The sequence below is a fragment of the Lentinula edodes genome (genome assembly GCF_021015755.1).
Source record: "Lentinula edodes strain Le(Bin) 0899 ss11 chromosome Unknown C8R40scaffold_14, whole genome shotgun sequence".
Lineage (NCBI taxonomy): Eukaryota > Fungi > Basidiomycota > Agaricomycetes > Agaricales > Omphalotaceae > Lentinula > Lentinula edodes.
In genome coordinates, this window is record NW_025764320.1 from 447,680 (window position 1) to 463,835 (window position 16,156).

The 16,156-nt window shown below is 50.1% G+C and overlaps 1 protein-coding gene across 1 annotated transcript; it reads right to left on the reverse strand.

Moving 5' to 3' along the window:
* Window positions 1-3,250: 3,250 nt before the first annotated feature.
* Window positions 3,251-3,421, reverse strand: C8R40DRAFT_991388 (uncharacterized protein; the record flags this gene model as incomplete). The annotated part of the gene is made up of 1 exon (XM_046236727.1): window positions 3,251-3,421. A coding segment is annotated over one exon (171 nt), but the record flags the coding sequence as incomplete, so codon positions are not given.
* Window positions 3,422-16,156: the final 12,735 nt, after the last annotated feature.

Sequence of the window (16,156 nt, forward strand, 5' to 3'; positions counted from 1 at the left end):
ATAGTATCGGGAATGGGTAAACTAACCAACTTGTGGTAGTATGGGTATATGGTCCCTTCAACTTATTAGATTGATTTAGTATTGACTTTGACTGTCAATCTGAGTCTCAATTACAGTTCTCTTGATATGAATCTATGTGTGAAAATGTCACAATTCACATCATAGACATCTAGCCAAAATTTAGGTGTCTCATCGGAGATGACGTTGCAGCTGGAAGATTTTATTAGGATCCAGGAGTGTGTCCCGGAGGATGTAGCCTTGGTGTTACGTGAGGTCCTAGAGGCAATGCGGATCGAAATATTGGGAAACAGCATTGAATTCTCAGAGTTATGGGTACTGTTTCTATCAGTGGGAACTCAGCTAGAGATATATCTCTCTGGGAAAGCTGAACAGTGACTGATGATCCCGACAAACAGGTCAGACTTCCTGTGGTTGGACCTGGAGCGGATGTTAGAATTGTTAGAAGCAGAGGTCCATTACAGACAATCATTCCAAAACTTGAGGGGAATACTTCTCCTCCTCCCTAATGCTCACCAAAGAGAGAACAAGTTCTACGGCGAAGTGGGGTACGTGTATTGTACTGAGCATCTAACTACAGATTGTCATAAAGTACACAGCCCCTATCATTTTCCTTTTCTCACCGTCTCGATATCTTTACTTGTACGATACATCACCCCATCACTGTCAACTCCCATCAATTACTGATTCACCTGATCCACCATCTCTTTCTATTGGCTTCCACCACCTTCGTTGCCCCTGAACTGTATAGGATTACATCGTTGTTTTTTTGCAGACCAGATTATGTATATATAGCTAACCCTCCACATCTTGGTCCCTTATCTTGAACTCTCTGTCATTATCTGGGACCAGTTTGCCTCCGCTCTGCTTAGTCGCTCTGCCTCGGTGATCTGCTTCGTCGCTCCACCTCACCGCCTTGCTTAGTCACACCGCTTTCCTGCTCTGCTAGTCACTCCGCTTTCCTGCTTCGCTAGTCACTCCGCTTTCCTGCTTCACTAGTCACTCCGCTTTCCTGCTTCGCTAGTCACTCCGCTTTCCTGCTCCGCTAGTGACTCCGCTTTCCTGCCTGCTCCTCTAGTCACTCTGCTTTCCTGCCTGCTCCGCTTTCCTGCTCCGTTAGTCACTCCGCTAGTCACTCCGCTTTCCTCCTCCGTTACTCACTCCGCCTCTGCCGCTTCGTGACATTAGGTCAAGATCCATTACAGCACTGACAGTCTACTGATAAGGTTGTCTTTGCAGAACCTGCATACATCACATCTTCTACACCCATAGATCTTTTTGATCATACTGCTACAACCGATTTCTCTGTTCTCCAACACGCACTTGACTCCAGAGATCAGCATCACATCCACCATGGTGGTGATAGCTGGTACGACTGTGACTCTCAGCCTTGCCCCCACGCGCTGTCCAATTCAGTCCAGAACCCAATTACCATAGAAGATACCACATTTTTACCAATTCGCCATTCCTGATCGCCTACTCCTACTATTTCGACTCCTGCCGAGCTTGCCCCATCTACCTCCGCTGAGGATCTCTTGACTCAGCTCATCAGATAAGTAGCTAACCTTGCTACAGCGATGGAGGAATTCTCATCCTCCAAGTCAAGCACGAACAAACCTGAAGTTTTCAAGGGTAAAGACGGTTCTGAAGCGTGTTGCTTCATGGCTCAGTTTCAAAGTTGGGCATCGGAACAACCTGATCTCACCAAAAGCCAAGTGAAACTTATCAAGTCCACCCTGGGCTTCTTCACAGAAAGCACCAGAGATTGGGCAACTCCCAATCTGCTACACTTCAGTGCAGAAAACCCCCCTTTCGGAGGAAATTGGGATACGTTCCTGAAGGAATTTGGCCCCGGCGACGAGGAGCGAACTAAAGGACATCTGAGTCCTGAGGTAGAGTAGAACGTACTTTAAGGCGTTGAGCCTGAAGACTTAGAGAAGAGTTAAGTTGGAAGGGAGATCTAAGTTGATAATTAAACTGAGGAACTACAGTAGTGTACAGGCAGTATTTATATCTACAGAACGGAGCATCGGTGCGGAGCGCCAGACTAACTACTAGGAGCTATACATGTAGTACCTGCAGGGTAAAGTAAAAGACAATAAGGAGGGACTAGAACAAAAGGGTATGTGTAGTGAGAAAGAACAATAAGGAGAGATTACAATAAAGGTGGATTATGTCGAATACCGGGCGGCGGAATGGAGGCCCAAGGGCTGGACTTGACACAAATCTAGAATGAAAAGTAAGAATCTCGCTGATATGCTTCCTAATGCAATTCCATCAACACCAATAGGCGATCCCACCAGCTACACAATGCTGTTCCCGATGTCAAAGCAGCTGCTAAAGACCGCCATCGAAAATCACAGGAAAAATACCGCATCAAAAATCATGAAAAGTTGGCTTTCAAAGAGCAAGAACGCCGGGAGGTTCAACGTGCTTGGCGTGTACTCAATTCAGAATTTAATACCAAAGGAGCTTCTGGTGTAATTGAGGAGGAATGAGGATAGTTCATGTCCTTTGGTGACTACTGCATCGTAATTATAGTAGAGGACTACTTACTGTAATGTCAATGGTATCAATGGAAAGATTTTGCTTAACAGAATATCACAGAGTAAATGACATGTTATTCAACAAAAAAATTCGAGATTAAGCAATATATAGGACCATGGACAACAAAAAAGTTCGAGTAAAAAATCATGGTTCCGCAATGAAGTCTACGACCTTCCCCATATCATCAACAAACTCATTGTCATCTTCCAAAGGTCCCTCATCCTCCAAATTATGATCTTCAAACTGCGGTTGTTAATCATCAGGTGTTGAATGTGGAATGTTGGATCTACTGGCATTGTGATCAAGCGATGTAGGTGGGGAGGTATTGGGTTCATGCATCTCAGATGCCGATGGGTTGTGCGGATATGTGGCGTGGACAGTGTTGATGCTCTCATCATAATATGGAGTCCATGTGAGACCTGGAAGGTTGTAGGTTGCATTGATGCGAGAAATTAGTAATTTATTGACCTCCCGACGGTGGGTCACATATTCGAGCACCGGTCCTAACATCAGCAACCCCCTGAGATGTTCCAAAGTACTGGCAAAAAGTTTCTCTTTATTAACAATCTGGGTGTGAAGGCGCCGGAGCTCAATGTTAATGCGGTGGATCTCCTCCCGGACCCTACTCACCTTATGAACACGGTTCATAAGTTCATGGTACAAGGAAAATGTTGTGCCGCATGTCTCGTAAGATGTCAAACTGATCAATGAAAGAAAAGTGGGTAAGTTTTGTCCAATCGAATGTGTCACAAGGGGGATTTAGCATCAACACATGCTTATTGTATTTGTTGACAGTGTTTCGAGTAGCTTTCGCTCGACGTTGAAGTGCTTGAGCAATATCAGTTCTCATTTCGTAGCCTAACATGATGGCAAGATAGATCAGAATCCAATATAGAGATTGGCAAATAAAAACTCACCTGTTCCCAACATGTTAAGATTGTGCATCTCAAACAGCTGTTTCATAACAAGAAGATGCAGGTTCTCCAGAGCTTGGAGGTATTTGCATTCAGTCATACTTGAGGGCCACCTTGTACTCAGAGTCCAGAGGGGTCCATTGCCGCTGTACATCCATCTGACTCTCCATCTGGAGGATCTCCCACAAGACATTGTCTCGCTTCTCTCCAAGAAAGCGACAACGAGTTTTGGATAGCCCCGAGGAGTATGAGGAATGGGGTGGTAGCTGCTCAAAATCTTCGGGCTCTTGAATGCGGAATGTTGTATAAGATCATTCCAAGGCTGCTCTAAAGAAAGACCCGTAAGCAAAAGATTTAGATACATGATGATGACTGACTCAATATCTCGCAGTTGTTGTAGCAGTTCAACATACGCAACATCATTGACCTCCTGCGCACGTTCTTTTCCCAGCTCCTTGAAATGTCTAGCTTGGTTCACCCACGTTGCCTCCAAATCAGATTCCGTCAGGTTGAATTGTTCAAGGTCATGCGCCAGTTCCGCAGCCTCAGTTTCAAGGATGTGGAGCACTTGGATGTAGTTGTTGGAAAGCATGGTCCCAAGATTCACATATTTATCAGAATCCTATTGCCGAAAGAAAAGGTCAATGAAGACTTTGTGGTGGTAGCGGCTCATATATCGCGTGACTGCAGCCAGTTGATTTGACTGTGAAAAGATTCGTTTGAGAGTTTCGAGATCTTCAAGACCCATCGCCTTGATGTGTGTTGGGTGAAAAGATTGTTCGAGGGAGCTCGGGAACTCACTCGGATTGCTTAGACGTGAAGTAAAAGCGTGTATTGGATCGTATAGACGATCACAGAGACGATAGATAAGAATTGAGAGAAACAGAGGCAGAGAAATAGAGAGTAAAGAGAATTCCGTATAGGTAGCAGGTACAAAGGGACAGGGACTGGACCTATGTAAAGGGTGTGTGTTCAAAATATACCAAGCTAGGGACGTTTATGTTACAGAGGATACTTATATAGGTGGGCTGAATAGTAACGGGACATTGTAGTAAACGAGCATCTAATGGGGTTGGCGTGAAGTGCGGAACCCATGAGGCTAAATTGATAGGGGATTGTCTGGCGGCGTACGCGAGTCGCGGAGCTGTCGCTTCAGATGGAGGTTAGGTTAGCTAGGGTTCCGTGGTTCATGGAGGTTTATGGGAGGTTATTTGGGAGGTGTAAGGGAGCTGATACACTGTTCTGGGATGTCTAGGAGGGTAACAAGGGGAGCTTTCGGGACAGGGCATGACATTACCCCCCCCCCCCTTTTACTCCTCCGAGCCTCCGAGGAGGTTTCACTTCGAAATATCACGTGGCTTCCACGTGATCGAAAATTTTTCGTTTATAAGTTTGTTTTCCCTCCCCGTCTGCTTTCTTTATCTTCCTGTCTATCATCACCCGAGTAAAACTTGACTGCCATGTCTGCGCCTCACGCTTCTACTTCTGCCGCGGTCTCCGATGTTCTTGGCATACCTCCCTCCTCTCCAACTTGACGCAACTCTGATGTGGAGGAACCCTCCCTTGGCCAGCTATCTCTGTTCAAGTCCGTCTTTGGTGTGGGGGTCTCACTTGCACGCTACATCGTCGACGATCCGTTGTGGTCTACCTTGGCTGCTGCGGGTCTGCCATGTCCCACTTGCGTTCGAGGTAAAAAGGAAGGCAGTTGCTCACTTGTTCCTCATCTTGCTCGGTGTAGCAACTGCGATGATAAAAAGCCGTGTGTCCTTGGACGATTAGCGCGCTTTCGATATTTTTCCCGTAAGTGCTCTCGCGACTTGGCTTTCGCTCGTCGTTTTCTGGAGGTCCACGGAGACCCGGGTCAGCGCACCCGCTACTCCCTCCCAACTGAGCAGTGGCGGGTCCTTTACGATCGCGTTGAACAGAGCACTAATTCGACCAGTGCACTTCTTGAATTGAATCCCTTGGATGATCAGGATCAGCGTGAGCTTGATCGTCAGGAGTTTCGGGAGTTTCGTCAGCGCCAACTGTTGGTTCCTGGACCATTGACGTCGGTTCCTCGTACCTCCCCGTTAGCTGATGGTTCCTCTCTCCTGCCTCATGCTCCAGTTACGAAAAAGCGCAAACGATCTATCAAGGTGGATCCTGGTTCTACCCCCAAGCGTCGACGTCCGGAACAGGCTGTGGATAGGCTGTCCCCCACCGCACCTCCGGTTCCTTGGGTCGAGGGACGTTCAGATTACCGTTGCGTGGTCCTTGTCCTCCGTCCTCCTAACGTTCCCGATTCGGAGAATCCCAATTTGCCGGGAGTACGACACCTTGTCCCTGAGGATTCCCATCGGTCGGCTGTACCCCAATCTCGATCTCAGGGTTCCACCGAGATCCCTCATCGCATTCCGTAGGCTGGTTCGTTTGAGCAATTCGTGCCTCCAAGTGAGGTGGAGGATTTTTCCAGGAGCAGAATAAAAACCCCTCCTGTTCAGCAGGTCAGTTTACCTTTCCTCCCTTTTTTTCTTCTGATTGAACCTTATGCCTCTCCAGCGTTCCTGGGAGCCTTTGCGCCCCTATCCTCATTCCCAAGCTTCTTCCGCTCTAAGGGTGGAGAATGATCGTTTGAAGACGGAGGTAGAGGAGCTCCGAGTGCTCCTTACACAGTCCCAGGGTCAGGTTTCGACCTTGACCGTCCTCCTCCGCAACACCTCTTCGTCGTTGGATCTTCGGAGCCAGGAGCTTGAATGTAGTCGTCGGTCATTGGAGGAGGTGGCGGCAGACCGTGCTGAGTACCGACGAGTTCTGTCTCAATTTCAAGCTCTCGAAGCAGAATTGTCTGAGCCCTCTTCTGAGGTATGTTTCGTTCTCGTTTGTTTCCTTTTCACTGATCTGATTCGTCTTCCCTGTTCAGGACCTTTTAACTCGTTTTTGTATTGCTTATGCTGGGTCGGATGCCTACAGGGAGGTGGCGAAGCGTCAAAAGGAGGAACTCGGGGAGCTCCGCAAGCAAGTCGATGATGCCAGCAATCGTTCCTTCAATGCTTACTCAGATCTTGACGCTGCTAATGCTCGTGCACTGTGTCAACGAGATCGTCTGGAGGAGTTAGAGGAGTTGGTTTGCCAGTATCGGAATAGGGCTCATGTTGCAGAGGGTTTGATTAGACAGTACCCCGAAGATGAGGGTCTGTACGAGGTTGAATTGCCCTCCCTCTCGGAGTTGCAATGGAAGCTTGATGCCTCGGAGGCGTTAGTTCGTCGGTTGGCCACTTTCGCCCACCGACTCTACCGATCTGATCCTGCCAACCTGCTCCATTACTATAACCGGTACGTAGGGGGTCTCCTGGAGGCCATCACCCTCCTCCTGTAGCGCGGTCTTCATCACAGTCCCGACCGTCTTGCCTCCGTTATCAACTTCGTTTTGGATTACTTGTCCCAGGCTCGCTTCACCCATGGCGAATTACATCTTCGGTCGACAAGCAGTCTTCTGTATTACTATTCCAACGCGGCGGACCGGGTTGGAGGTTTATACCAGGAGATGTTGACTCATTTGCGTTTCCCTTCTCACGACGCCTTTGTTACTGCCGCGCAACACGCCGGATATGTAGATGCTCGTCCTGGTTCCTTGGAACCTCCCCTTCATAGGAGATTCTTCTCCTTTGACCATCCCATCCCGATTTTGCCTTCCCCTACCTCTGATCACCTCCCCGCCGTCCCTGCTATGGATTTCATTATGGTCTTCTGGGAGCGTCTCATCGCCAATTATATTCGCAATATGATTGACACCTCAGGTCCCCAGTACTCGTTTCCTTCTCTGACGGAACTTCCTGACGTTGGGAGCGGTCCTTCCCTTTCGACAGATTCGGTTTTAGCAGGAGGAAACAACGAGAGTGTTCCCAAGGGAATTGTGGAGGGGGAAGGGGGAGTGGGCACTGCTGTTTGTCGGAACACCACCACACCCGTGGAGGAGGGTAGCAGGGATCGTCCTGAGGGAGGTTCAGGGGCTCCCCTTTTCCTCCCTGATTCTCGTTCTCCTTCATCCCCCATTCCCCTTCCCTCCGTCCCTGTCGTTCCCAACGTTATCGACCTCATGATGATGGATGATGATGGCGAGGATCTTTATGAGACCCATGAGGAATTTGAAGCTAGGGTGCAGGGTGATGTGTCGGTTAAAAGCGAGAGGTCTAGTCCCGTATTGTAGTCTGCTGTGCGATTTTATTAATTTTTTGCTGTTGTTTTTTTTTGTATGTTTTGCTTAGCGTCGCGTAGTCCATTTCTTGAATATAGACTGATAGGCGTTCGATGTGGTTTGTGGGTAGCACGCTGAGTGAGTGAATGAAGATAATATGAAAATGAAGTTTGGAAAAGAAAATGAGGAAATCATAATTTGTTCGTCGTGTTGTGTTGTCCGTTATTCGTTAGTTCGTGCTCCTCCGTCTCTCTCCCTCCTCCTCTCTGCTCTCGCTTCCTGTGCCCCCTGGTGATCCCGTTCCTTCCCCTCTGTCATCCTTTGCTTGCTTCTCCAGTAATTCCCATTGGTCCCTCCTTAGTTTCCGCTTTCGGTTGTGTGTGCCGTGCCACTGTTTTACAAGTTCCAGTGAGCCTGCCATTCCTCTCCATCCCACCCACGAGTTGAAGTCATCATCGTAACCCTCCCATTTAACCAGGTATTCCACCTCCTCCGACTTCCCTTTAACGGGTCTGGAATCTAGGATGCTCTCCACGAAGTGTTCCAATTCCCCTTTTACGAAGATTGGAGGGGGTGGGGAGTTCTGTCGTTTGAATTTGTCGTGGAAGTGGGGCTTCAGTCTATCCACGTGGAACACGTTGTGGATCTTGTGGAGGTCTCCCGGGAGGTCGAACCGGTAGGCATGACTCCCTATTTGCGAGAGTATCGAGTACAGTCTCGTCCATTTGTGATCCATTTTTTTCATGGGTCACCTAGTTTTGACATTCTCCATATTCAGCCAAACTTGATCGCCCTCCTTCCAGTCCGGGGCCTCCTGACGTTTTTGGTTCACATACTTCATATATCCCTCGTTAGCTGTTCGAATTCGTTCCTGGAGGTACGTATGTAGCTCCTTGAGGTTTGAGGCGTACTCGTTGACCTCCGCTCCCTGTACCCGTTCCAACGTAATTGACAACTTCGGGTGATATCCTTTGTTGTCAAAGAAGGGTGAGACACCTGTCGTGGTGTTGGGGGTGTTATTGTACATGAACTCGGCTATGGGAAGCAGGAGGTCCCAATCATCTTGGTCGTAGGCGCAGTAAATTCGGAGATATGCCTCTACCGACTGGTTTACACATTTCCGTTTGCCCATCTGTTTGGGGGTGATATGCTGTGGATAGGCGAGACTCGATCCCTAACACTCTGCAAAGTTCCCTCCAGAATTGAGACACAAATAGGGAACCTCGGTCTGACATGACATTGGAGGGCATCCCATGTTTTGAGAAGACGTGTGTTATGAAAAGGTTGGCGAAGTCCTCCGCGTTATTCGTCGTATGACATGGAACATATATGGCCTGCTTGGTGAGTCGGCAGACTACTACGAGGATAGCGTCGTACTTCTCCGGACCTGCTGTGACTGGGAGCTGGGTGATATGGTCCAAGGAGATTGAGGACCAAGGTCGTTGTCCAATTGATAGTGGACGGAGGTTCCCATAAGGTTTGGAGCGACTGGCTTTGGCTCTCAGACATGGGTGGCAGCTCCGTACGTAGTAGTTCACGTCCTTAGACAGTCCTTTCTAGAAAACCAGCTGATTTACGAGCTTCTTGGTGCGTTTCTCCCCTGGGTGTCCCCTTAGTTTATGGTCGTGGTACGGCTGTAGGACCTCCCTTCGTAGAGTCCCAACGTCTGGGACGTATATACGACCTCCCCTCTTTATCAGCCCGTCCTCCCAAAAGAGAGATTCCTCCTTGTTGCGTGCAATCCTCCTCAGTGCTTCAATTATAGTCGTGTCCTTTGGATCTTCCCTTACTCGATTCACTAGGAGGTCTTCATTCATGAGGATGGTAGTGTTCAAACGTTCTGGGGGTATGAGTACCCTTTCCCTCCCTGCTAAAACCTGATCCCTTGAAGCTCCCTTCTTTGGGTACACATCTGATCTTCGGGTGAGCGCGTCCGGCTTGGCTCCCAACCTTCCTGGGCGGTAGTTGATGACAAAATCGTATCCTGAAAGGAGTTCTGCCCACCGGGCTTGTCGTGCTGTCAACTGCTTTGTAGTGGTGAAGTACTGGAGATTGTTATGATCTGAGTATACTTGGATCTGGTGTCGGGATCTTTCACAGTACGCCCTCCATTGTTTGAAGCAGTCCACAATAGCCAGAAGCTCCTTATTGTAGATGTCGTAGTTCAGTTCTGCGGAGATCATTGATCGTGCATGGAAGGCGATAGGGTGTATCTCGCCTGTTTCTGGGTCTAGTTGTGAGAGGATCCCTGCTATCGCCAAGTCAGAAGCATCGCATTCGAGCACCACTGGTAGGTCCGGGTTGTAGTGTCCTAAGACTGGAGCCTCCGAGAACGCTGATTTCAGCAGTTCAAAAGCACTGCTACACTGGGGGTTCCAGTTCCACACGGAGTCCTTCCGTAGGAGCTTTGTGAACACCTTGGTAGTTCCCGAATAGTTGTCTATGAACCTTCTATAGAAGTTTGCGAATCCTAGGAACACCTGGAGTTCCTTCACCGTTCTTGGTTTTGGCCAGTCCATTACTGCCTTCACTTTCTCTGGGTCCATGGACACTCCCAACGGTGATATGATCACCCCCAAGTACTCGACGGTGTCGACATGGAACGCACATTTTTTCGGCTTTGCATGGAGGTGATTGGCACGTAATCGTTCCAGGACCTTCCTGATGTGCTCCACATGGGACTTCTCGTCATCTGAGTAAATCAGTATGTCGTCCAGATAGATCACCACACAGACGTCCACCATATCGTGAAAGATCTCGTTCATGAAGAATTGAAATGCGGAGGGAGCATCCGTGAGCCCAAAGGGCATTACCAGGTACTCGAACGACCCATACCGAGTTCGGAATGCAGTCTTGCATTCGTGTCCCTGGGCTACCCTGACGTTGTTGTATCCTGCGCGGAGGTCAATCTTCGTGAAGATCTTCACCTTCTGTAGTTGATCCACTAAAGTGCCTATCAGTGGTAGAGGGTACCTATTCTTCTTCGTAATCTTGTTCAGGGCTCGATAGTCAACGCAGAGTCGCAGAGTACCATCCTTTTTCTTGGCAAACAATACAGGAGCTCCCGCGGGGGAACTGGAGGATCGTATGAACCCTTTCCCCAACATCTCGTCGATGTACTCCTTGAGAGATTTCAGCTCCTTCTCAGACATGTTGTAGAGCTTCCCTATGGGAGGGATCGCATCCCCTTCCGTTTCTATTTTGATATCGTAGGGTCGGTGCGGAGGTAGTGTTCTTGCTTCTCCGGGTGAGAATACGTCCAGGTAGTCCTGGTATTGGACGGGAATGGATTTCTTTAATTCCTCCATCTCCTGTCGCTTCAATGCTTCCTTGTCAAGCTCCTTGATGACCCCCCCTTGTTCCGGGCTAGGGTTCCCATTCTCAGGATCCTTTGGTTGTTGCATTCTTTTTAGGTCGTTGCTATCACTTGCCCGGAGTATTTCTTCGGCAGGGGACTCCTCCTTCGTGGGCGATATATGAAGGAAGTACGGTGGGGTTCCCTCCCTCAGTAGACGGTCCATCCCAGCAGCTCCTATTAAGCTGATGGGTTTCCCTTGTATGGTGGGGTCCGATTTTCGTTCCACCACATGGGTACCCGCTATGAGCTGCTTTCTCCGGAAGTTGTTGCGTCTTATTGAACCCTTGGGAGTCAGACCAGACCTTGAAGGAATCTTGGGTATGTTCAGGCTTTCGATGTCTAAGGTGGGAAGGTCGGGATAAGGTCCATGTTCCCTCCTTTTCTTCCTCCACCGGACTTTTTGCTTAGCTCCGGGCCAGGAGGAGGACCGTTCCGTGTCCCTGCTCTTTCATTTTTGATAGGTCTCCTCTGAATCCTTTGCTGGTTTCGGGGTTACTTTCTCTATGGCGGATCGTCTAGCCTCGAGGATTTCCTCCACCTCTTCTTCCGTGCTTTTGCACGCGAACGCTAGCCATTCGTTGATCCCCATAAGGATTGGGTCGTCTGGCCCTAGATTCTTGTCCGAGGGGAATAGCTCGTGTGGACCTGGTAGACTCGCCTCGTACTCTTCGTCCTTTACTTCCTCTAGTTTCACCCCTGTCCTTGGAGCTCTAGGAGCTTCCCGAGATTGTTGAGGAACTTCTGGAGGTGGTTGCGGGGCTTCAGGAGGTGGTTGGAGAGTTCCTTCGAGTATTTCTTTGCCGTTTACCCCCCTTCCTAGCTCCTCAGTACCTCCCTCGGCGCCTGGTTGGACAATTTCCGACGCAAGGGCTGCTGAGATTCGGACATTTCGGTCCTGGAATGTCAGGCAAAGTTCCTTCCAGTCAATTACTGGGTTGTGCATGCGTAGCCACGGCAGTCCTAGCACAATTGGAGCCATAGGGTGTAATCGAGTTACTAGGAACTCCACCTTGTGAATTGTTCCATCCGCAAAACTGATCTGATCAGTGTAGGTTTGAGTTATCAATCCTGCGGAGGTAGGTTTCCCGTCGAACAGCTCCAAAGGGATACTGTTTGTTAGGTCAACCAAATTCTCTGGATGTCGCATAGCGACGGTTTTGTCTATGAAGCATCTAGTTGCTCCACTATCCACTACTGTGGCGTATTCTTTGTCTTCATCGAGGTCGGAGAACGGAAAACGTGTAAGGATGATGAAGGAATTGTAGGATCGGGATGTGAGACGAGCTGGCTGACTCCCCGTGAGTGCAGCTCTTATTGTGGTAGGCGAAGGTGTTGCGGGGCTTCGCAGTTCGCCCTGATCTACCTCGAAGCCCCCTGCCCATTTCCCACTTCGTCCGACAGCTCTTGCTCACCTCCCTTTGGTGAGTCTAAGATGTGAACGTTCCAGAGATCATCCATTCCTTCCCGTTCTTCCACGACAATCCCAGTGCGAATCCGTTCTAAAGGACGAGTTGAATCGTCCTTACGACCTCCCCCTTGGTTGGCCGTCCCTCTTCCTCGAGTTGAATCAGCCTTGGAGGCTCTCTCTGAGCTCCCTTGATCCTCCGTTGGGTGTTCTAACGTTTCTGGGTTAGGGCAGTCCTTTGCCCAGTGCTCCTTTCGTCCACAACGCATGCAGAGTTCCTGCCTTCGTCTTCTCCACTTCTCCGCTCTTTCCTCAGGAGTCCATTTCCTCCCGGTATCGGTAACTCCTGCTCTGAGGACTGCTTCAGTCCATTCTCCTCCATCCCTGCAGTGACAGCAATCTTCATCCTCCTCCCGGTTTTCGCTATTGTAACCTTCTTCTTCCCCCCAAGCTGCAGACGCCCTTTGTCGTCCCTCTGTCCAGTTGGACCTGTTTGGGAACCTCCCTGTCACTACTGGTTTCGGATTTGAGGTCCAGACATCAGCTGGATCTCGTTCCCGACGCAAGGGGGACTTGTAGGGAGCTTCAGGTGCTAACTCCAACCCGGGGAAGCGACTCAGCCATCCTTGCAGCGCTTTTTTCACCGTGGAGGTTCCTCAAACTCTCCGCTTGTGCACGTACAGCTCCGTCCAACTTTGTAAACACTTGGGTCCACTCGTCGTAGGATTGAGGTTCCTCCCTTCCGGTAACAACCTGTAGAGGCAACCAAGGAGCTACCCCTTTCTTGAGGTATGTTACCAGAGCCTCGTCATTAAACCCGGTCAGGGGAGCGTATTCGTTGAAGCAAATGAAGAAGTTGGCGAAGCTTTCCTCCGGCATCTGCTTCATCCAGGCCAACCTCCTCCTTGCCTCGTCCGCCTTGTTGATGGGTCCAAATTTGGAACCGAACTCTTGTTTGAATTCTGTACAGTCTTCGAGACAAGTGTACCCCCCCTTCAGTCGTTGTCTATTCAACGTGTCGAAGTGGGAGTGTGCTGCACCAGTGAGATGACTAGCTGCGGAAGCGCACTTGTCCTTTTCACGAGCATAGATGGTAGGACGTACTTCAAACATCCTTTCCAAACTGAGGACCCACGTCTTCCATGCCAACCGGTCGTTACCTGCGAAGCTTTCGATCTTACCAACGTCAAGTTTTGACTCGATAGTAATTCGGTTTTTCTCCTCATTGCTCTCCCAAGTGTTCCGTCCCTCATTGGGGTTTCTAGGGGCTGCTTTACGATGCCAGCCTTGTTTGGGATCGTAATACCAGGGTTGGTCCGGGTCGTAGCAAGTTGGGGGTACTTCAGGAGCTCCCGTGGGAAGCTCCACTCCGTCGTCACCGTTCCTGTCCCCGTTCCTACTTGACTGGGTGCGTTCCCCTTTGTTGGACCCTTTGGAATCATTATTACCTGGTCCCGCTGAGGGTGGTGGAGGAGGAGGCGGTGGAGGGGGAGCTCCTCCCACCTACTTTGATCCTGTTCCCCCTGGCTCAGAGGTCTTTCTCGATCCCTCGTTTGGCTTGAAAGGTGTGGAGGGGGTTCTCTATCAGGGGGTCTGAACCCTCCCCTACCTCCCCTACTTGCAGCTACTCCACCGTCTTCTACCGCGTACCTTCCTCCTTCCGGTCTCACATACTCCCCGAGCTCTGCTCTTTGCACGCGAGCTCCCCATTCCTGAATCCGCCTCCTATCCACACTCGGGGTGGCAGGTAGCGGGGCTGTTTGTCCCTCCTGAGGGTTCCCTTCCTTAACTCCTATAGGAGTTCGTCTGGTAAAGGATATTGGCTCCGTAGCCTGCCAGCTTCTCGGCTGGGGAACTATGTGAGAGGGACCCCCCCTTGTTCCCTCTATCATTACCATGGGCGCTTGCACGAATACTTCTGCCATGTTTCCTGTTTTGGGAGTCGGTCCACCAGTCGGTATTCCCCCCGCTGCAAATCCCTTCCTTACTTCACGGAGTTGTTCCTGAAGCGTCTCAATGACTTGAGCCTGCTGTTGGATCATGACAGCCGTCTCCTGAGAGCGTGCCGACTCGAAAGCCATGCCAGGTCGGTTCGTCTGAGCTCCCGTTACAAAGGGAGTTCAAAAGGAGCTCCCTGCGGGGGTACTGCCTCTTCGTGAACTGCCAACGTTCTTCGTTGGTCCGGACCCCTTTGACTTTCCATTCCCACTGCCTGAGATTGCATTGATACTGACCCTTGATAAGGAATGACTGATGGATTGCTCAGTCTTGGACGAACGTGTACAGGGTTGGGAGCCAACCGAGCTGTCAGATCTTGTCTGGAGATCCGGGATGAATGTTGTGTGCCATCTATCCTCACCTCACCAAACTGGTATCGCTGCATCGAGACTGGGGTTACTGGTTTCGTTTGCAGGTTAACTCTGGGGGGAGGAGTCGAATTTTGAGCCAAGGCATGTACAGTGGGGGAGGTCCCAGAGCGTAACTGGGGGCTCCTCGTGGCTGTGTTACTGGGGTTAAGGAGTTCAGGAACCTCGATATTCCTGGGCGATGAATGTTTCTGTGCCAGGAAACGACCATCAGATCCATGGAGCTGCCCTTTCTGGTCAAATTGCTCCGGAGGGAACTCCCCTATGCTTTCGAGTTCGCATTGAACCATATACGAGGTTCCCCGATTATCCGCGACCAGTCTGCGACGGAATTCCAAAGCTCTTTCTAGATTCGATCCAGAAAGTTCCTCCGACAGCATCAGAGTGTCTGATTCCGCTAGTAGCGTCCGGTGTCGGGTCTCCTGTGAACACAACATTGCTTCGGACTCCTCACTCCTCACCAGAAGTTGGTGCATATGCCTCATGGGCGTGTACATGTATACCGCCTGTCCGTTACGGACCCGGACGGGACTATCCTGATCAGGCATTGACTCCACTGGGGCCAGGAGGTGAGCAGTAGTGTATCTCCTGCGTCTACAATTTTTTGCAGCAATTGCGTTAGCATCCTCGTTACTTTCCTCATCGATTTTAGCTGCTGCCGCCGCTAGGTTTGCGTTCCGTAGTATTTGGATCGCCTGGTAGTTCGGGACGTTAACCCTCGAAGGGGGAGGTTTGAACCATACAGCTCCGGATCTGTAGTTAGATGCTCAATAGAATATGCGCAGACCCGCTTCACCACAGAAATTCCTCTCGTTTCCATGGGTATGAGGGCGGAGGGGAAGTATTCCCCTCGCGTTTTGAAACGATCGTCCGTAATGAGCCTCTGCTTCTAGCAATTCTAGCATCCTCTCGGGGTCCAGTAGGACGTTATACAACCAGAGAAAGTCTGATCGATTTGCTGGGGTTGTCAGCCAGCTGGGCCTTCTCTGGGAGGTCTATCTCCAGTTGAGTTCCCACTGTTAGGAACTGTACTCGTAGGTCTGAGAATTCGAGACCGTCTCCCAATGTTTCGATCCCCATTGACTCCAATACCTCCCTTAGGACCATAGCTACATCCTCCGGGATACACTCCTGAATTCAAATGACGTCTTCCAGACGCAATGTCATTTTGTACTGGGAAGTTGGTCCTGCTATGGTGTATTGCGTGTGTACGCTCCCAGTTGGGCATATTCATAGCTGGGCTCTTTAGGAGACTGGAGAGCGAGCTTCCTCGTCTCGGGGGAGGAAGGTTAAGGGACTGTACTGGAGGTGTTGGTAACCTCTGGGATGACGTCCGAGACTGTTCGGATACGGCAGGGGATACCCTCCTCT